At 42.2% G+C, this 22,438-nt stretch overlaps 1 protein-coding gene across 2 annotated transcripts in view; it reads right to left on the reverse strand.

Annotated features, from left to right (window-relative positions):
- The window catches only part of LOC121168226 (ATP-dependent Clp protease ATP-binding subunit clpX-like, mitochondrial), a 34,215-nt gene extending 11,985 nt beyond the window's left edge, over positions 1–22,230 (reverse strand). The window contains exons 1-7 of one of the 2 annotated variants that reach the window (XM_040998130.1): positions 21,985–22,230; positions 17,008–17,168; positions 15,926–16,043; positions 11,192–11,346; positions 6,997–7,156; positions 4,259–4,300; positions 2,189–2,365 (exon numbers count right to left, since the gene is read on the reverse strand). In XM_040998130.1, coding sequence (XP_040854064.1) covers positions 2,189–2,365; positions 4,259–4,300; positions 6,997–7,156; positions 11,192–11,346; positions 15,926–16,043; positions 17,008–17,168; positions 21,985–22,063 — 892 coding nt within the window. In that variant the 5' untranslated portion in view covers positions 22,064–22,230. The remainder of the gene's footprint in view (positions 1–2,188; positions 2,366–4,258; positions 4,301–6,996; positions 7,157–11,191; positions 11,347–15,925; positions 16,044–17,007; positions 17,169–21,984) is intronic. The other variant, XM_040998131.1, reaches the window with a different exon arrangement.
- Positions 22,231–22,438: the final 208 nt, after the last annotated feature.

Raw genomic sequence — 22,438 nt, forward strand, 5'->3', positions numbered from 1 at the left:
CTGGAATTCCTACTCGTGAGCACGAGAGTCAGAATTGGGGCATTGTGCTAGGCTGGACATGACTGCAATCTCCCTTGGCATGGGTGTGGACTGGGTCTAGAGTGCGCCAGACTGGGCTAGACTCCAGCAACCACTGGTACTCGTGAGAGTCAGGGTAGGTGTAGAACAGGCTGGGCTAGGTCAAGGCTCCCGCTGAACAACTTGAGAACTGTGTTTGGGCATGGACCAGGTGTAGCTGGGCTGCAACACTCAACAGTAAGAACTGGAAAGAGTATGTATGAGCCAGTTGGGCAAGGACACTGTTCCAGCCAGAATAAGAGGTGGACAAAGTCAACCTGGGCCAAGGACCCATCAGTATGCTAAAGATCTGCCATTGGGAGGAGACCAGATAGAGGAGTTTGGTGAATTCCTTTGTCAGGTTGCAGTCCCTGCAGGTAAGTGCAAGAACCAAGGCAAGGAACAGAACAAACAAGGCCAGGTTACAGTTCTCACCGACATACATATGGATCATGTCCGGAGGCAGGCCAGGCTGGGCCAGTTTATAACATCTACTGGCAGATTTGAGAATCAGGATGAAGTGCAGGAGGGACTGGGTTGGGCCGCATCACCAGTCAGTTCACATTGGGGCCAGGACAGAGGGTTGAAGCACCCATTGGTGGAAGCCGAAGTGAGATGAACCATGCCAGTCTGGGGGAGGTGGGTGCCAGGTCTGTGAGCTCCAAGTATGAAGGGGCCCTTCTGCTCATATGCTGGGTCCATGAGCCCCAAGAGTTGGGGGTCTGGTGGGACCTGGATTAGCTGGTCCAGGTCCTGGGGCCAACTCACATGGTGAGTGTCAAGTATGTGAGCCCTAGGAGTAGATATTTTGGCGGGGCCTGGGTCATATGGTCAGGAATTCGCAACCCACCTCTAAGGTAGGTACCGGATCTGTGAGCCCCAGGGGTGGGGGCGTCTAGAGAGGACTGGGTCTCTTGACCCAGGTCACTGGGTCCACCTGCATGGTGAGTGCCGGGTCCACAAGCCCAGGGGTGGGGGATCCGGTGGGTTCTGAGTTGCATGGTCCAGGGCCTTGGGCCCGCCTGCTTAGTGGGTGGAGATACCCATGAACCCCAGGGGTGGAGGGTTTGGCAGGTTCTGGGTCACATGGCTCAGGGCCTTGGGTTTGCCTGCATTGAGGGTGCCAGAGCCATGAGCCCTAGGTGTGGGTGTTCTTGTGGGGCCTGGGTTTTCTGGCCCAGGTCCATGAGCCCACCTATGAGAACTGGTCCTCCTCAGTATAAAGGATGGAGTATTGGATGGCAGACCATGGTGTACATAGAGGATGTGGTAGCTCACTGGGGTCTGCAGAGGACATCTGGTACCATAGCAGAGAATGAAGAATAGAATATATAGACTACTACTACCTACCCCAGTCAAATGATGCCAGCAAATATGTAGGCAGTTAGCGGACACTGGAAGGAATTCCTCATCCACAGAATGACGAGATACACAGCACTTTGGAACTATCACACTCACCTGGGCAGAACCCTCGGAGCATGCGCCACATTGTGACCCTGGGTTGATACCAGGTTGCTTTTCTTTTAAAGATTTGTTTATTTTTATTGGAAAGGCAGATATACAGACAGGAGGAGAGACAGAGAATAAGATCTCCCATCTGATGGTTCACTCCCATCTGATGGTTTGCAACCGCTGGAGCTGAGCCAATCCGAAGCCAGAAGCCAGGAGCTTCTTCCAGATCTCCTGCATGGGTGCAGGGTCCCAAGGCTCTGGGCCATCCTCAACTGCTTTCCCAGGCCACAAGCAGGGAGCTGGATGGGAAGCAGGGCTGCTGGGATTAGAACCGGCAACCATATGGGATCCCGGGCGTGCAAGGTGAGGACTTTAACTACTACACTACCGTGCCGGGCCCCAGGGGATAGTGGAGAGGCTGGAGAGGGCCTATTCCCTCATCTCCCTCCTTCCCCCAGAAATGGGAAGAAGAAATAGAAAGTTTGGAAACAGTGATCATACCCAATTGTCCCTAATCCTAGATACTTCCCACCATGATCAACTTTGTAAATATCATCTAAAAATAAATAAATAAAATCATAAAGACTGATAACTCAGAATTCCTCAATCACAAGAAAGAGGTCATAGAATCAGTCTATTGCTTAAAATCAGTCATAAATGTTTGCAAGAAGCTATTTACCTGACCCAGTTGGTCCAAGCAGCAGAATGTTACTTTTTTCAAGCTTTATGTCATCATGAGAAGAATCCAATACTTCACCTCCTCGTTTTTCCTGAGGTATTTGTTGATTCACCTGTTGCTGCATTGATGCTCCCAAAGCATTACCATGTGGGCTGATTCCAGCAATCTGCAGCAATTCTGAAATAAGGCCAAAACAATTACCAGAGAATCAATGGAATTCGTTTCTAAAAGCACCTCAATGAAATCCTACATCTAAAACCAAACACTGGGGGCTAGTGCTGTGGCACACTAAATTAAGCCACTGCCTGCAATGCTGCCATACGGGTAAACAGTTCAAATCCTGTCTACCCCATTTCTAATCCACTCTGCTAATGTGCCTGGAAAAGCAATGGGATGTGGCTCAGGTACTTGGGCCCCTGCATACATGTCGGAGACCTAGAAAAATCTCCTGACTCCTGCCAGGACCAGTCTCAGCCATTGCAGCCATCTGAGGATATCTCTGTCTTTCTTCCTCTCTCTCTCTGGCTCTGCCATGAAAATAAATAAATCTTTTCTAGATTCACCTCTAGAGGAATAGGTGTAAGCCACCAGAATGGTTATTCTTCTTTGATGTATTAGATCATTCCAAACCCTCCAGGAACCACCTGATGCTTACAGGGGCAATCCAGGGCTGGAACAATGAACGAGAGCTAATTCATAATTTGTAAGACTACAGTGTTTTATAAACACCAAAAAAGAGAATAATTTGTAGCAAAGAATAGTTAGAACATAATCCATCTCCATGTAAGTTCCTATCACAATAAGCCAACTGGTTGTAGTCTGACAAAAAATATGTAAAATAGTAAATTTTTACAAATATTTACTTATGTATTTGAAAAACAAAGCTAAAGACAGAGAGAAGGAGAGACAAACAATGAGAGATCTTCCATCCAATGGATCATTCCCCAAATGGTTACATTGGTTAGGCCTGTGCCAGGTCAAAACCAGGAGCCTGGAGCTTTTTCCTGGTCTCCCATATGGGTACAGAGCCCAGGTACATGGGTCATTATCCAAAGCCTTCCCCGGTAGGCTAACAGGGAGCTGGATGGGAGGTAGAACAGCCAAGAATTAAACCAGTGCCCATATGGGATGCCGGCACTGAAGGCAGAGGCTCAACTTGCTATATCACTGTGCCAAGCCTCATAAATTACAGATATTTAAAAACATGATTCTTGATCATATGTCCATATTTATAAAGAAAAGCTATATAAAGTGTTTTGTATTTCCTAAGTTTTGCTTTAAGAAGTATCACCAGATGAGCACCATGGCACATCAAGCTAAGCCACTGCTTACAGTGCCAGCATTCCACATGTATACTGGTTCAAGTTCTGGCTGCTCCACTTCCAATCCAGCTCCCTGCTAATGCACCTGGAATGGTAGAGCATATATGTGGAAGATGTGGAAGATCTTTCTTTGTTATCACCTTTTCATTGCACATCTGCCTTTCCAATAAAAATAAACTTAAGAAAAAAAAGATTTTGTTTTTGTTGAAACAACAGATTTACAGAGAGAAGGAGAGAAGGAAAGATCTTCCGTCCACTGGTTCACTCCCCAAATGGCCGCCAACAGCCGGAGCTGAGCCCATCTGAAGCCAGGAGCCTCTTCCAGGTCTCTCACATGTGTGCAGGGTCCCAAGACTTTAGGCCATCCTGTACTGCTTTCCTAGGCCTTAAATAGGAAGCTGGATGGTAAGTGGAGCAGCTGGGATACAGACCGGTGCCCATACAGGTTCCCGGTGCATGCAAGGTGAGGATTTAGCCATTGAGCCAACTTGCCAGGCCCAAAGACAAATAAGTCTTTTTTTAAAAAAAGTGTCATAACAGAAAAGATAAAATCAAATCTTAAATACCTGAAATAACTGAACATACACAAACTATACAAATTATGAAAAGCCTTCAAAATTATGATATCTATAATAAAATCACTTGGATGTTTCTCACTAACATGCTGACATTACTATTACTGAGACACTTCATTGAGGTAAATCCCTAAAAGAACAATTACAGGAGAAACTGAGGCAAGGCCACTTACTTGTAAATCTGTATTCATCCTCCCGTCTTCGGATTTCTAACTCTGAGAAAGGATGAAAACGGCAACAAGAAAATATTACCTATTTGTTCAGCTTGGTAAAACAATGAGTATTCCACTCCCTAGTACTCTTCCAAATAAATCTAAAGGATTCACTCTTTAGTATTAATGATTATTATCCAGTTGCTAATATTCACATTTTCAAATAAAAATTGATACCTATTTTAAGAGCACAATTATATAAGTCTTTAGTAAGAGATAAAATCCCTCACATTAACAAATAACATACCCACTTGTTCTCCTACCACCTAGAACAGTTTACATATTAATGACCGAAAAAAACAGAAAAAATTTTGTTGCCTAACTAGGCAGGACTATTTGGGCCTTACGAAAAAGAACAATACAAGTCTCCCACCAGTTATGCCTTAAGCTTTCTAAAAATAAAATAACTGATATTACCACATAATTTCTTTGCAGTACATTCAGCAAGTTAACAGATTTCTGTACTGAAATTAGTTCCAGGGTCTGGCACTATGGCACAGAGAGTAAAGCTGCCAGCTGCACTGCCAGCATCCCATGTGGATACCAGTTCTAGTTCCAGCTAATGGTTCCAGCTACTCCACTTCTAATCCAGCACCTTTCTATTGCGTAGGAGAAAATAGCAGCGGTTGGATCAAGCGCTTGGGTCCCTGCACTCACATGGGAGATCAGGAAGAAGCCCCTGACTCCTGGCATCAGGATTAGTCCAGCTCCTGCCACTGAGATTATCTGGAGAGTGAACTAATGGATACAGGATATCTCTCTTTTCCTCTCCCTCCTCCCTTCTTTCTTCAATCTAACTCTGCCTTTCAAATAAATAAATATTTTTTAAATTCAGTTATATATTTAGCAGCTACTAAAGGTACTCAGATGAGACTATAGGTTGTAATTATGAAGAACGTCCTCAGATTGTACAATGATGACCATAAGAATCTAAAACATTGAATATATCAGAAATTAGTGTTCTCTGGCAAGACATAGCAAAATAATTTTCAAAATTATGTTTTATTCTATTCATATTTTTAAAAGATTTATTTATTATTTTATTGGAAAAGCAGATATACAGAGGGGAGGAAAGACAAAGAGGAAGATCTTCCATCCGATGATTCACTCCCCAAGCAGCTGCAACGGCCGGTGCTGCTCTGATCCGAAGCCAGGAGCCAGGAACATCCTCTAGGTTTCCCACGCAGGTGCAGGGTCCCAAGGCTTTGGGCCGTCCTCGACTGCTTTCCCAGGTCACAAGCAGGGAAGCTGGATGGGAAATGGAGCTGCCGAGATCAGAACCGGCGCCCATATGGAATCTCAGGCCATTCAGGACTATTGCACCAGGCTCTCATAATGTTTTAATAAAATCTTCAAACAGATAATGTATCTACGTAATTTGAGATTACATAGTATATTGGTGTATTAAAGCCTATCGGTAGGGGCTGGCACAGTGTTATAGCACACCAGTCCTCTGCCTGTGGTAACAACATCCCATATGAGCATCAGTTCTAATCCCAGTTGTTCTACTTCCCATCCAGCTCCCTGCCCTGGAAAAGCAACACAGGATGGCCCAAAACCGTGGGCCCCTGCATCCTCCTAAAGACCCAGAAGAAGCTCTTGGCTTCCAGTTTTGGACTAGGTCACCTCTGGCCACTGCAGCCATTTTGGGGAGTGAACCAGCAGATGGAAGAGGTCTCTATCTCTCCCTCTTACTCTTACTCTTATAACTCTGACTTACAATTAGAATAAATAAATTAAAAAAAAAAACTATCATCAATAAAAAGATAGCACTTTAAATTAATCATTTAAAATTTTAATTAGAATCACAATTTTATCCTAAATTTGCACTCTGGAGCTGGGGTCCAAAAAAAAAAAAGAAGGTGAAATATGCTGTATACATATTAACAGTTATCATCTTCACTTATCTTTTTTTTTTTAAGATTTATTAGAAAGGCAAATTTACAGAGAGAAGGAGAGATAGAGGAGAAAGATCTTTCATCTGCTGGTTCACTCCCCAAGTGGATGCAATGGCTGGAGCTGATCATCCTGTAGCCAGGAGCAGTGAGCTTTCTTAGGGTCTCCCACAGGGGTGCAGGGTCCCAGGGAATTAGGTCATCCTCTATTACTTTCCTAGGCCACAAGTAGAGAGCTGGAAGGGAAATGGAACAGCTGGGACACAAGCCTGCACCCACATGGGATTCCAGTGTGTGCAAGGCGAGTATTTAGCCACTGAGCCATCACACTGGGCCCTCCACTTATTTCTTAAATTAGGCAAATAAAATTCCATATACTGAACCCGAAAGACAAGACCTCAGAGTCATTTAGATTATTACAATGCTATGCTCAAGGGAACTAGTTGTGGTGAAGTCTACAATTCAAAGATAGTGTCTTAGTCTCTACCCACTGGCTTTTAAATATTTTTTAGAGACCCTCAATAAGAAACACATTTTATTTTTATGACTTGAGATCCATGTATAATTTTCAGAAACAAATCTTAACTACAAGTTATTGTAGTCCAGTATTTTCTATTCATCTATTAACCTAAAAAAGAAAATAAAAATTCTACAATGGAGAACCTACTGAAATGATTTCATTATCCACTAATGGGAATCAACCTGTACTTTGAAAAAAAAAAATCTTAAAATTAGAGCAAAGAGTTACAAAGACAACTTCTAGGCATGGAAATCTCTATTGTGATCCGTATTGGAAACACTAACCTCTAGGTGTTAAGGATGTCTGCTTCTCAACCTCCGCCTGCTGTCTCAGATTGGCTGGGATATTATTATATATCCTCTTGTAATGATTATACACAGCAACTGAAAGCACCTTCTTTGCAAAAGACTGACCAACAACATACTTGTCGAGGTAGTTATAAATCTGGAAAATGATTAGGTGTGAATAATTTGCCATGAGCCACAATAAAGACACATGTTTCAATAAAAAGTTATGTAATGGGAATATTTGCTTAAAGTTTTTTTTTTTAATTGTTATTTAGGAGCAGGTGTTGTGATGCAACAGATTAAGTCACTTCTTGGGACACCTGCATCCCATATTGAAGTGCCAATTTAAGTCCTGACTGCTGATTCTGACCCAGCTTCCTGTTATCACATCTAGAAAAGTAGTGGATGATGGCCCAAGTACTTGGGTCTCTGCCACCCATGTGGGAGACATAGATGAACTCTAGCTTTGGCCAGGCCCAACCCCAGCTGTTATGGCCATTTATGGAAGTGAGCAATACACAGAAGAACTCTCTCGCTCTATATCTCCCTGTTTCTGTCACTCTACCTTTTAAATAAACAAATCTTAAAAAAAATTTTTTTTTATTTGTATTGAAAAGGCAGATCAGATTTACAGATAGGAGGAGAGAGAGAAAGATGTTCCATCCACTGTTTCACTCCCCAAGTGGCCACAACAGCCAGAGCTGAGCCTATCTGAAGTTAGGAGCCAGGAACTTCTTCTGCATCTCCCACGTGGGTGCAAGGTCCTAAGGCGTCCCAAGGTCATCCTCTACTGCTTTCCCAGGCTACAAGCAGGGAGCAAGATGGGAAGTAAAGCGGCCAGGAGATGAACTGAAGTCCATATGAGATCCTGGTGCTTACAAGGTAAGGATTTAGCCATTGAATTACACCGCCCTTCTCCACCCAATTCTTTTTTAAATGTATCCCAAAAGCAGAGAAAAGAGAAAGCTGCCATCCACTAGTTCACTCCCTAAATGCCTCTATGTCCAAGGCTGAACTGGAGCCAGGAATACAATCTCTGTCTCTTAAGTGAATGGCAGGAACCCAATTACTTGAGCCATCATCACTATCTCTCAGGGTCATCATTTAGCAAGAAGCTGAACCAGAGCCAGGAAACTGAACCCAGGTACTCTGATATGGGACACAAGTACCATAACCATCAGGGTAAACACCCTCTCCTGCCTTAAATTTGAACAAAGACTTCCACTTAAAAAACCAAAATACAAAAGGCATGATGTATTGGCATGTAGGATTCAGATGCCTATTTCTTAAATGCACAAAACCACAATTCATTTGTTCTCCAGCTTTCCACCAATGTTATCCCAGTTTCTATATAAACAATGTGATTGATTCTAACTATTTGGGTTTGTTTTTTGTTTGTTTGTTTGCTTTAATTTGAGAAGTAGAAAGACATAACAGAGACTCCAATCATTTACTAAATATTCACTATGGCCAGGCTAACCTGGGGGCCAGGAACTAAATCCCAAGTCTCTCACAAGTGGCAGAATCTTAATTACTTGAGCCATCACCAATGCTTCCTATTAGAGGCAATCTATTAGAAGGTAACTTGATTCAAAAGCCAGAGCTATGTATTGAACCCATGTACTCTAGTATAGGACATGGATGTCTTAATTAGCATTTAACTGCTAGATAAAAATTTGCCTCAATCCTAAATTTTAAAAACAGCACAACATTAAAGTCACTTACACAGATCAGTAAGAGGGCACAGATTAAGCTGCCACCTGTGGCTCCTGTATCCCAAAAATAACAGTTTGGGTCTTGGCTGCTGCATTGCTGTTCCAACTCCCTGCTAAAAGTGCCTAGGAAAGCAGCAGATGCCCCAAGTACTTAAAAAACAAAAAGCCACTTTAATAAAATATGAACTCTTTACACAGATAGTATATTATAAAGCTACCCCATTCAGAAACCATTTTTATATAACCAAAAGATAGTATACCACTATCTGTGTCTTAATACAAAGCATCTTTTTCATAGATACCAACTTTAAACTACTCACATTTTATCAACCTGGCAAGCTAATTTTTTTTAATTTATTTGAAAAGCAGGGCTGCAAAGATAGGCCATCACAGATGCCTTTCCAGGTATGTTAGCAACAAGCTGGATGGGAAGCAGAGCAGCTAGGAGCAGCCAGAGCTCAAACTGGTGCTCTGATGAGGAATGCAGTGGTGGCTTCACCCACAGAACCACAATGTTCTTAACATTCTTAATTGAAAATCAAGCTCTGTTCTACACTGGGGTATTGCCAACAACTAGAACCTAAGGTAAATTTCTTAAAATTTTAGTGAATAAAAATCACTCACTAATAATTTGGCATAGTGGTTAAAACACCAGTTAAGATGTCTATATTCCATATCAGACAGCCTGAGCTCAAGGCCCAGTTCATTTCTGATTCCAAACTCCCTGTTAACTTGGTTTTGGGAGGCAGCTGATGATGCTGCAAAAAGTTGTGTCCCTGCCGTCACTCTGGGAGACCTGGATTGAGTTCCCAGCTCCTGGCTTTCTACCTATGCAGCCCTTGTCCCCGCCCTGCCCACTGTAGGCGTTTGGGTATCAATCAATAGAGAACTGATTCTCAAAAATTAAATGTATATAATATATATGTATATATTATATATGTATACTTAACAAACTTTCTATTTTTCCAGAACACTGACTCAGATGTCTAACATCTACACAAATTAAGGATATACACAGCTTACAGCTCTATTTTCTATAATTTCTTTTTTTAAAGGCTTATTTTATTTTTTATTTGAAACGCAGAGTAACAGAGAGGAGAGACAGAGCCAAGTCTCCCATCCTCTGGTTCACTCCCCAAATGGCCACAGTGGCTGCAGCTGTGCTGAGCTGATCCAAATCTGGTAGCAGGAGCTTCTTTTGGGTCTCCCTCATGGTTACAGGGTCCCAAAGACTTGGTTCACTCTTTCCTGCTTTTCCAGGCCAGAGCAGAGCTGGGGCAAAAGCAGAGTAACCATGGCACAAACCATGCCCATATGGGATACTGGTGCCTCAGGACAAAGTAACCTGCTACATCACTGCATTGGCCCTTACAATTTATTTCTATATGAGATTCTTTTATTGTTGAATATATAACACATAGTCTTTTAATGTATAAGTCTTTTAAATCTTCTTAAGTCCTCACATATTATACCCTTGATTTTTAAAATCTGCTACAGTACATTTGGAAATAGACACAAGTGCAACAATATCTAAACACAGCCTAAGAAAGATACACTGAGGGTGATAAATAACACAAATGTTCACAATTCTGAGACACAAGGATGGAATGTGGCATGGCAGTTAGCATGTGGAATGTCTGGCTGGTGCCATAGCCACCTTGCTTCCAATCCAACTTCCTGTTAATGTGTATCCTGGGAATCAGCAGATGATGACTCAAGTATTCAGTCCCTGCCCCTCAAGTGGGAGACTCAGGTTAAGTTCCTGGATCTAATCTTTAGCCTGGCTCAGACCTAGCTGTTGCGGATAATCGGGGAGTGAACTAAGGGATGGAAGATCATTTTGTCTTCCCTATCCTCCCTGTCTCCCTACTTTTCAAATAAAATAAAAAATAAAAAAATCTAAGAGTAAAAAGACAAGGGCTCCTAGTTCTCAAAAAGTACCACCCATGAATCCAGTGCAGCCGATAGCACCCTCAGCTGTGTTTCACAGGATCAAATCATACTCTGCCTGGGATTCTGCCAAACAGACCACACTACAAAAGCCAGTCTGTACAGGGCAGTCCTGGCACACTGTTGTCTGTGAGAAAATTACTTGTTTACAGCTGCTTTACCACAGACACATTTAAAGGACATCACTTCAGACCAGTACTATTTAGGGACCCAAATAAACACAAATAAATCAAAAGTTGCTCTATTGAAGGATATTATTTCAGATTAACTTGACATTTACACTAATTTAATAATTATACAACTATATTTCAAAGTTAATATAATAGTGATGACAGAGGAAAAAGCAATAGACTCCTTTCTTAAATACATTCAAAAAGCAATATCAATAGCTATCTAGCCACCTACAATGCATACTGGCACCTAAAAAACTTGTTTAGATACTAGTATTGGGATTCAGTATAAACTAGCGGAATGTTAACACATATGTTCAACATGAAATGCTTATAACACTGAGCTAAGCTGAATACCTTCTTGGGAGGAGGAGGTGGTTTCTGTTGGAATGCCAATTTAACAGCTTCTGCTGCTGATTCCGGCTCTTTGATTATGCTTTTCTTTGAGTCAGCTTCAGATAGCACAACAAAAAAATGATGACATTTTTCACACTTGACAAAACGGGTGGATGCTGTAAAAGAAAACAGAAGAGAGTAGGGAATATTAATAAATAATTCCAATAGTGTTTAAGGCTCACAGTAAAGGAAAGAAAGCTATGCACTGAACAAAACAAGAGCCACACAAGAAGCCTCATTCATGTCAACTTTTTACAAAGGTAGAGGGTGTCCAGTAACTTTAGATGAGTTCAGTAACTACCTTTAGTTAATTTCCATGATATTCTTTCATTTCATCATATACTTCATTAAGAGAATACTTGAGATTCTTTTGGTTTTCTTCTCTAAAGGCCACTATGAGAAAACGTTGGCTTTGTGGTGCAGCAAGTTAATCTGTCACTTGCAACACCAGCATCCTATATCAAAGTATCAGTTCAATCCGCTTAAGATCCAGCCCCCTGCTAATGCACCTGGAAAGGCAGTGGAAGATGCCCCAAGTACTTAGACCCCTGCCATGCACGTGAGAGACCAGGCTAGGGTTTCAGACTCCTGGCTTCAACCGGGTCCAGCACTTGCTTTTATGACCATTTTAGGAATGAACCAATGGATGAAAGCTGTCTCTTCCTTTCTACCACTCTAGCTTTCAAATAAATTAGTAAAAATAAAACAAAATCCACTTTGAGGGCCCAGCGGCTGTGGCCTAGTGGCTAAAGTCCTCGCCCTGAACGCACCGGGATCCCATATGGGTGCCGATTCTAATCCTGGCAGCTCCACTTCCCATCCAGCTCCCTGCTTGTGGCCTGGGAAAGCAGTTGAGGACGGCCCAAAGACTTGGGACCCTGCACCTGTGTGGGATACCCGGAACAGGTTCCTGGATCCTGGCTTCGGACCGGCACAGCACTGGCCGTTGTGCTCACTTGGGGAGTGAATCATCGGATGGAAAATCTTCCTCTCTGTCTCTCCTCCTCTCTGTATATCTGACTTTCCAATAAATAAATAAATCTTAAAAAAAAAAATCCACTTTGAAAATACTGAATAAAACACTGTCTTATTCTAACTACATGGAAAAGCAGATTGTAAGCACATTAATCTATTTTTCCAATATTTTATCATTAAAAATTTCAAACATATACAAAAGCTGAAAGATAGATCTACTTTAGTGGCGGATATTAGGTGGTGGGTTGAAATGCCAGCACTGTGTAACAAAGTGCCTAGGATCAAGTCCTGGCTATTCTGCTTCCAATTCAACTTCCTACTAATGTGCCTAATAACCAACAAAATACCATTCTCAGACATCGAATTCATAAACATGCATAAAAGTAACACAAGGGGCCATTAGGGGTAGCCCTGTGGCTAAAGTCGTCGCCTTGCATGCACCATATGGACTCCGGTGAGTATTCCAGCTGCTCGACTTGCCTTCCAGCTTCCTGCTTGTAGCCCAGCAAGCAGTAGAGGAAGGCCAAAAGCCTTGGGACGCTGTACCCACGAGGGAGACTCAGAAGAAGCTCCTGGCTCCTGGCTTCGGATCAGTTCAATTTTGGCCGTTGAAGGCCACTTGGGGAGTGAACCGACAGACAGATCTTTTTGTTTTTCATTCTCTCTGCAAATCTCATTTTCCAATAAAAATAAATAAGTCTTAAAAAAGTAACACAAGAAGGAGTTAATACTGCGATCCAAACGGTTAATCCACCACCAGTGCTTGGACCTCCGCACCCATACAGGAGATCTGGGCAGACTTCTTGGTTCTTGGCATTGGTCTGGGCTCAACCCTGGCTGTTGTGGCCATGTGGAAAAAAAACTAGCAGAAAGACCTCTCTGCTTCTCCCTCTAACTCTGTCCTTCAAATTAATTAATTAATTTCAAGAAAGTAACAAAAGGCCAGTTAAAAGTGAAGACAGGAGCAGTTTCTCAATTCTAAAGCATCAATTACAGAGTATCTTATGTTAAGATGATTGTTTTCCCCTTTCACCTCTCTTCCTTTTAATGGGGCTGAAGAATATGGGCATGGATAAATCCTTTTAACTTTCTCAAACTTAACCTTACTAGTAGTAGCCAGAGACCTAAGAAAGCAGCAGGATAGAGCATTTCATAGAAACATAATCAGCAGATACAAAGCTGGATGATCAAGTAATACATTTTTATATTATTTATGTATAAAATAATTAGATAAACAGAACTTCAGAGAAAAATAATATATATAAAAATAAGAATTTCTTTTTGGGAAAATTACAAATACATCTATTCACAGATTACCAGAAAGGCTAGAACATAAACCTACATCTTCCAAAAACAATCTAAATAGAAAACAAGAAAAAGACAATTCCACATCAAAAAGTAAATTTCATCAGTAACACAATTAGTCTAATATCTAAGTTGATGAGCACAAGACCAATTAAAAATGCTATCTGGGTAAACTCTAATAGCAAAAATTTAAGCTCCAAGAGAAGCCCATCACTTCTTTTATTTACTGATCACCTATAAATGCTTACCTAAAGACCAAGCTATTCCAAAAACCTGCAATTAACAAATATCCAAATATATAATCATTCTTTCCCTTCAATGAGAAACACAGTTTATTTTAAACTGAGGCACCAGTTTAACAGGGCAAGGATTAAAGAGCAGAGAAGCCTCTCCGATCCAGTCTGGGCTGTATGACAGGAAAATCCAGCTTGAGAACACAAGAACAAAATATTTCCCTTAGGAAATTAGGTCAAAGGAAAAGAGATTAAACACTAACATATCACATCCCTCTTTGCTTACTACTGAAGGGCTGATTAAATTTGCCTATTTCACACTATATTTGCAATACAATTTCATGCTGACACGTCCAGTATATATTCAAGTTCAAGAAAATAGATTCTAACAAATGTTGTTCTAGACAGGGTCTGGGTGGCACCAAACACAAAAGCATTGTAATATATTTTTTTCACTCTCAAAAACCAAAGGAAAAATTTAATTTTCTTATACTACCAGGATAAGCAAGCCTCTTTAAAAAAAAAAAGGTTAACTGTAGGGCCCGATGCAATAGCTCAATTGGCTAAATCCTCTCCTTGCACACACTGGGATTGGGCACCAGTGTCCCAGATGCTCTTCTTCCCATTCAGCTTCCTGCTTGTGGCCTGAGAAAAGCAACAGAGAACGCCCCAAAGCCTTGGAACCCTGCACCCACATAAGAGACCCAGAGAAGCTCCTGGCTCCTGGCTTTGGATAGGCTCATGAACCAATAGATGAAAGATCTTTCCCTCTGTCTCCTTCAAGCTGCCTTTCCAATAAAAATAAATAAATCTTTAAAAAAAAAAAGTTACTGTTAGTCTTCTGCATCACTTTACATAAAATACATGCTTGTGGAGCCAGTGCAATGGCTTTGGATAGGCTCATGAACCAATAGATGAAAGATCTTTCCCTCTGTCTCCTTCAAGCTGCCTTTCCAATAAAAATAAATAAATCTTTAAAAAAAAAAAGTTACTGTTAGTCTTCTGCATCACTTTACATAAAATACATGCTTGTGGAGCCAGTGCAACTGGCTAATTCTCCACGTTCACGCACCAGCATACCATTTAGCAGAGCCTTGGGACCCTGCACCCTCATGGGAGACCTGGAAGAGGCTCCTGGCTCCTGCCTTCAGATCAGCACAGCACCAGCTGTGGCGCTCACTTGGGGTTAAATCATTGGATGAATGATCTTCCTCTCTGTCTTTCCTCTTCTCTGTATATCTGACTTTGTAATGAAAATAAAAATAAATCTTTAAAAAATTAAAAATAAAGATAAATATTTTAAAAGTGAGGAGGGGTCTCTAAGAAATTCATAGAAAACTATTATTTTAATTTTGCAGAGAGATAACTCCAATCCACTGATTCCCTCTCCAAATGCCAGCTATGGTTAGGAAGTAGGAGGTTAGCCAGGAGCAAAGAATTCAATGCCAATCCCCTCACTCACACAAGGGTTTTTCTAAAGTTCATGGATATGGGCCTGGCGCTGTGGCCTAGCGGCTAAAGTCCTCGCCTTGAACACCCGGGATCCCATATGGGTGCCAGTTCTAATCCCGGCAGCTCCACTTCCCATCCAGCCCCCTGCTTGTGGCCTGGGAAAACAGTTGAGGACGGCCCAATGCTTTGGGACTCTGCACCTGTGTGGGAGACCTGGTAGAAGTTCCTGGCTCCTGGCTTCGGACTGGCACAGCGCCGGCCGTTGCGCTCACTTGGGGAGTGAATCATCGGACGGAGGATCTTCCTCTCTATCACGCCTCCTCTCTGTATATATGACTTTGTAATGAAAATAAATAAATCTATAAAAAAAATAAGCTGTATGAACTTTTGAAGATTCCTTCTCTCTTTCTCTGCCTTCCAAATAATTTTAAAAACTCAAAAAAATCCAAATTTGAAAGAAAGCATATAAGCAAAGACAAGGAAGCAAAATTTTTTCTTAAATTATGTCTTACACCATAGTGTAAAAGTATTATCAGTCCTAGGAACTTTCAATTTCTTTTTTCTTCTTTTTTTTTTTTTAATTTTTTGTGTTTTTGGATCTTTCAATTTCTAATGAACACTTGACAGGAATCATGTATGCTCAGGAAGACCACCTCTGACTTTTATAATACATATTTCTATACATCTAAACATTTGTAGAAAAGAGAAGAACTCTAGAAGTAACACTTACACACGAAGGTCTCCACATGTGTGCACAAGTCTCCACATTTAGGACAGCGCAGCTGGTTGCCGCCTTTCCCAGAATTCCCAGAGCTTGATTTTTTACTGCTTCCCTCACTGACCGATTTCTAACGTTTGTGGAAGAAGAAAAAAAAAAAAGTGTCAATTTAAACAGCCATTTTATTTGTAACTTAAATGTAAACTATGTAATTTGTACTTTTACAATTTTAATGATTTTTAGAATGAAATTAGTGCAGTTTACATCTCTACTATCAACAGCATCAAGACGTATTTACCACAAAAGTCAAATCAATTCTTTCGTCAATTCTTACATACAGTTGTATTTGTCTGTAGTCCCTTACAAGATATATGCCACCATGTGGAATAAACAGCTTGCTTTCAATGGCTCATTGAGTACTACGAAAAAAGTTATTTTAAGTAAAAAAAAAAAACAAAAACCAAAAAACATGCATTTAATTTCGGTGAAATTAAATTAGGAGTTATTATCGTGGCAGGTAATAACTCTTTAACAGTTTTGTAACTAAATTTTTTCTCTCTAAATCAGGAATAATTTCACCTACATCAGAGTTGTTGTTAGAACAATGTATGGATATAGAAGTTCCTACCCTTTTGTCTCTTATAATATTAACTCAAGCATCAATTAAATTCTCATAATGCAAAAAATTGACAATTCATCGACCCCCAACATAGTTACCAATCATATACTTGCCACCTAGAGTGCAGCTCAACACAAAGCAGTAACAGAAATCCAAGATTTTTAAAGAAGGAAATAGTTTATCCTGAGTTGTATGAAAGCAGAAAATGATAACTATTCCTAACTCAAGTTTATTGACTGACAACCTAGATTTTTTGGCAGTTCTCTACTACTTTGGGAATCTTAATTAGGGCTTACCAAGTGCAATGCTTATAAAAGCATTTTATGGTTCAAACTGAAATATAAAATAAAGTTGTTCTATTCTTCAGATCATTTTATACATCTCATACTTCCTACAAAAACATAAACACAATACCTCATTTAACTGCTCACAGCAGGGAACTCTAACACATGTAAGTACCAGTGAAAAGCCTTACCTTGTTTCCATCTCCAGAGCCATCTTTATTTGTCCCATCTTTCGAGGCAAAGTACGTGGGTGTTTCAGAGAAGGTCCTAAGAGGGGCCCTGCGCAGGATCTGAGTCTCAAAGGTCCCAAGCCTTCCTAAAACTGGCACATGAATGCGACCGCAAGAAATGCCTGCAAACAAAGCAAAATCTATCAGCCTACACATAAAATATTAACACAGGTCAAAAATTCCTCTGGAGACAAAACTTTAGCACACAGGAGGGTGAAGACAGCCAGTTTTCACAGCAGTAACATAAACTAGCTGAGAAAATAGTGGCAAGCATCAGAGGCAAAGTCCTCTCAAAAGCAAGCCGAGCCCAAACCTCTGGAAGATTCTACATAATTAAAGGTATTTATTTCTTGGGGCCAGTGCCACAGGTTAATCCTCCACTTTTGGGTGCTGGCATCCTATATGAGCACTGGTTCATGTCCCGGTTGCTCTACTCCCCATCTACCTCCCTGCCTGTGGCTTGAAAAAGCACTAAAAGATGGCAGAAAGCCTTGGGACCCTACACCCATGTATGGGACCCAGATGGAACTCCTGGTTTCAGATCAGCTCAGCTCTGGCCATTGTGGCCATTTGGGGGAATAAACCAATAGATGGAAGATCTTTCCCTCTGTGTCTCCTTTCCTCTTTAGATATGACTTAAAAAAAAATTCTTTCTATCCTTTGGAATACATCATAACAATGTGTGGTTCTCTCAAAGTTTGAGGAGTTTAACACCTGTTCACCTGTAAGGTTCTGAAAAAGGTTATTTATGTCCTATTATTTGTCTTATGCTACCTCTATCAATGAGAATAACCACCTGACAGTTCATTCCTGTTTATCTCTTTGGTTATGTTAGGACAACATCTGTAACTACTGGGTTCAAAAAGCTCTTAGAAATATTAGAATAAGTATATTTTAGGGCTAAGAACAGGAAAATTACTTAACTATATTTAACTTTCTATACCCAATCTTGAACTAAGTATCTTCCAAGAATGTTGTATACATGTACAACTGATTCAACTTAACAGATAAGCCAACCTATATTTTAGGAGTATAATGAAATTATTGGAAAAAATTTAAAACCATTATCAAATGCAGTGACAATATTTAAGTGATGAATCAGCTACTCAAATTAAAGGCTCACTTAAGCACCTGACAAATTGGGGGAAAAAAAAAACTGCCAAAACCTCACCAATAACACCAGTACCCCAATAGATATTACTTTTATTGATCTTTAAATGTAATTTCAAGGGCTTCATGAATTCTGAATACTTCTTAATGAAAGCAACATCATTCCAAAAATGTTTTAAAATGTTTGATGAGCATTTATTAAGACTAGTCTGCTTGTCTGAAGAGGAACATGTCAGGAAAAGTGAAATGCTGATTAAGAAATGTTCTGCAAATAAAAATGATTCATTGCTTATTTACTTTGCCTTATTTAATTTATGCTATATCTGACCATCAAAAAGAGGGAGAATTAAAATGCAACTAAAGGGGCCAGAATGTAGTAAATCAGCTAATCTGCTGCCAACAACACTGGCATCCCACATCCCACATCTATTCGAGTGCTGATTTCAGTCCCAACTGCCCTGCTTCCAACTCAGCTTCTTGTTAACAAGGCTAAGAAAGCAGTGGATCAAGACCAGCACAATAGCTCACCTAGCTAATCCTCCACCTGCAAGTGCCAGCATCCCATACAGGCACTGGTTCGTGTCTCAGCTGCTCCACTTCCGATTCTGCTCTCTTCTAGTGGCCTGGGAGATCAGTGAAGGATTGCCTAAAGCCTTGGGACCCTGCACCCATGTGGGAGACCAGGAAGAAGCTCCTGATTCTGGCTTTAGATCAGCTCAGTTCAGGCCACAGTGGGTTTGGGAGAGTGGCCCAGAGGATGGAAGATCTTTTTCAACTTTACTTTCTCTGTAAATATGCCTTTCCCATAAAAAAAAAAATCTTTTCTTTCTTTAAAAGGTACTGGATGGTGGCTCAAGTCTTTGGTCTCCTGCCACCATGAGACCCAAATGGAGCTCCTGCCCCCTGGCTTCAGGCTGGCCAAGCTTTCAGCTGCTGCAACATTTAGAGTGAATCACTGAATGATGAAGATTTGTATCACGCTGCCTTTCATGTTTAAGCTGTATTTTTCTTGGAAAGGCAGATTTACAGAGAGGAGATACAAAGAGAAAAATCTTCTATCCACTGGTTCACTCCACAAACGGCCACAATGGCCAAAGCTGAGCCGATCTGAAGCCAGGAGCTTCTTCAATCTTCAACAAAAATACATGGTCCTAAGGCTTTAGACCATCCTCTACTGCTTTCCCAGGCCACAAGCAGAGAGCTGGATGGGAAGTGGAGCATCTGGGACACAAACCAGTGCCCTTCTGGGATCCCAGTGCCTGCAGGTGGATGATTAAGCAATTGAGCCATTAAACCTCCCCCTGAAATAAATGCATCTTTGGGAAAAAAAAAAAAAAGTAAAATCTAGCTGAAAACTGTTAAGGTAAGCACATTACATAATGCTGTGGTAATTATGGGTGCCAACATGTCCGCGCATCTTTCCATCTTCCTTTATGAGGTGACACCATTGGAATACACAATAACTGAAGGCAGCGAGAGAATAAGGGAGTTAAAAACTTCCAGCCAAATTCAGACCAAGTACTATCATTCAGTAACTTCATATATGCAAAATACATTTAAAAATATGCAGCAGGAGTGTGTATTTGGCCAATGCTAAGCTGTGGCCTAAGATACCTGAATCCCATTTTGAAGTGGTTGGAGTTGACTTCCACCTCAGAACAAGCTTCCCGCTGATGAGAAAGGACCCTGCTGGTCATGGCTACAGTAGCTAGTGCCCTGCTGCCCACACAGGAGACCTGGGCTGGGATCCTGGCTCCCTGCTTGGCCCTACTCTAGTATTTGGGGAGTAAACTAGTGGGTGGAGAACAGTAGCAATGTGGTTAGAAGAAAAAGGACATTTTTAATGTCTGTTTTACTGTAGGTTTCGTGGCCAAAGAAAACAGTGAGGAAAATTAAATTGAATTTACAATTGATCAGAAGGAACACAGAGCCAGAATCAGCATGACAAAATAACTTTCAAATACATATTTAAAATCTTGAGGAATAACAGTTTTAAAAACTAGCACTGTATTTCAGAACAGTGAAAATTTCCCCTCTGTTCATAACTGTACACCTTCCCCACAACTTCTTGCTAGATCATACATATTTTGATGGGATTCTTAACTCTACTGTTTGCAAAAATAATAAACTAGCCAATCTTCAATTTTGACTTTTCTCCTTCCTCTCCCCAAGTATCTTAAAAACAACCCCCCTAACATTCTTTAAATCCTTATCTTCTTGTAGGCTCAAGTAACATTAGTCTTCCATGTAGAAAACACTTACATAAATAAGGCTTAGGAAAGTGCTGAGTACAAAACTTAGCTGTTTCATTGTAATGTAAAAAGGTAATTACAGAATGATACTGAAAATTGTCATATTTGAAGCTTAGTTGATTCCTTTATAGGAAAAGCAATGGTTCTGTATTTCTGAAAATCTCCAGCAAACTGGCCGACAAATGATTTAATAAATAAGTAAGTAGTAACTGTTAAATAAGGCATTCATTTGTGTAGCTACATTTAAATTTTAAAACAATGGTGGCTTGAAAGGAAAAAAATTGCTTATCCGTATGACTCACACATGCAGCTTTCAGGGACTCTTGGCAAGAAAGAACTTTCTCGAAGAACATCTGCTTGCCAAAGAGATCACACACACACTTGGTCCACCTCTAGGGCACTGTCTACACCACTGAACTTAAACATCAGGGTTAGTATTCACCACTTGTACCCCTCACCAAATAAATACCAAATACATAGACTAAACAGGTCATCTTCAAGGCTTTGCAGATCACCTTTCCGAAACTGGTACTGCTACTTGTTGAAGTTCAACGAGGTTTCACTCACTCACTTACATTCTCCCTTACATTTATCTACTCTCTTTAATCCTTCCTGTGTGGTCAACACAAACTGGTAGCATATACATCTAGTAACCGACAAGGATTAGTAAGTAACCTAAAAATTAGAATTCAGCGGTCCTAAACTGGTACACCCCCCATGCCCCCCCCGAAAAACACATTTGTCAACAAGCTGGTGGATTCTAACAGGATTTTGCCTCACAGCCTAACAACTCCTAGGTTTGGGGAAAGAGAGTAGGGAAAAAAGAAATGGCTTTCTTTTCCGGAATCTCTTGGCTGCAGTGCCACTCTTTCACAGTTCCTGATAAACAGAGAGGAACGGTAAACACGCGCCACCTCTCAGGAAGAAAACGGTCTTCGATGCCAAGTTGGGAACGCCAACGAACTAGCGGACTGTTGACAGCCCTAACAGCTTCGACAACAATCCCTGCCAGCGTTTCCCCAAGGTCCCGGGCGGCTGTCCGGCGCGCCCCGAGCCTCTCCTGGCGCCGGCATCCTGCGCACCCCCTACCCTGCTTTTAGGTCTCCACGTCGAGGGGTGTCTCACAATGACAGTGACACCTGGTGCTCCAGGCGGCCAGCACCAGAACTGGCCAGCTGGACGGGCACCCACCACCAGGCCCTAAAGTGACAGCCCCAGGGAGCCCCTGGACCAGGCTCCCGGAGTGCTGTCTGGGGAAGGGGGAAAAGAGGAATCTTCTTAAAAGTCGCATTTTGCACCTTGAAAGGTTTCTGCCAAGTGGCCTCAGGTTCCTAAAAGTCAGTGTGCGGCCGAACCAGCACCAGGGCTCTGCCTTCAAATCCGACAGCCTCTCCAGTCGCGGCCGGGGCGAAGGAGAAGGGTGCCGGACGAAGCGCCATGCATCCCCTCACAACTCCTGGGAAGGGGTGCAGGCCTCGTGCCCTCCCCGGGGTCGCGCCCCCAGCCCTCACGTCGTCGGCCGCTTCACTCCCGCCAGGGCCGAAGGGGTCAGGCGCGGGGAGGACTGCTTGGTTACCTCTCTGCGCCGAGGCGAGCGAGGAGGTGAAGAGCCGGGCCGCCACCGCGCCGCAAGTACAAGCGCCGCAGCTGGACATCGCGGGGCCTAGGCCGGGGCTCAGCGGCCCGACTCCTACTCGCCGCGTGCCCTTCCCCGGTGCCGAGCCGCCCCCTCTCCGGTCCTAGAGTCGGTGTAGAGTTCACCCTCCTGGCAGCCTCGCGCACTTGATGCTCCACCACCGTCTCACCCGAAAGACACCTACTCTTCCTCCCTTCCCCCTCTCCTCCTCCCCTCCCTCCTCCCCTCCCTCCCCCGCCTACCGGGCCCGGGGAGCGTGCGCGCGCCTGCGTCCTAGGCCCAGGCTGGGGGCGTGGGCAGGCGTCGCCTGTACGTGCGTGAGACACCAACGTGGAGCGAGGGCGAGGGGGCGGTGACCTGGGCACCAATGAGCGCACTATGGCAAGCGGCTAGC

This window comes from Ochotona curzoniae, unplaced genomic scaffold (assembly GCF_017591425.1).
Source record: "Ochotona curzoniae isolate NIBS_2020 unplaced genomic scaffold, NIBS_Ocur_1.0 patch79, whole genome shotgun sequence".
Lineage (NCBI taxonomy): Eukaryota > Metazoa > Chordata > Mammalia > Lagomorpha > Ochotonidae > Ochotona > Ochotona curzoniae.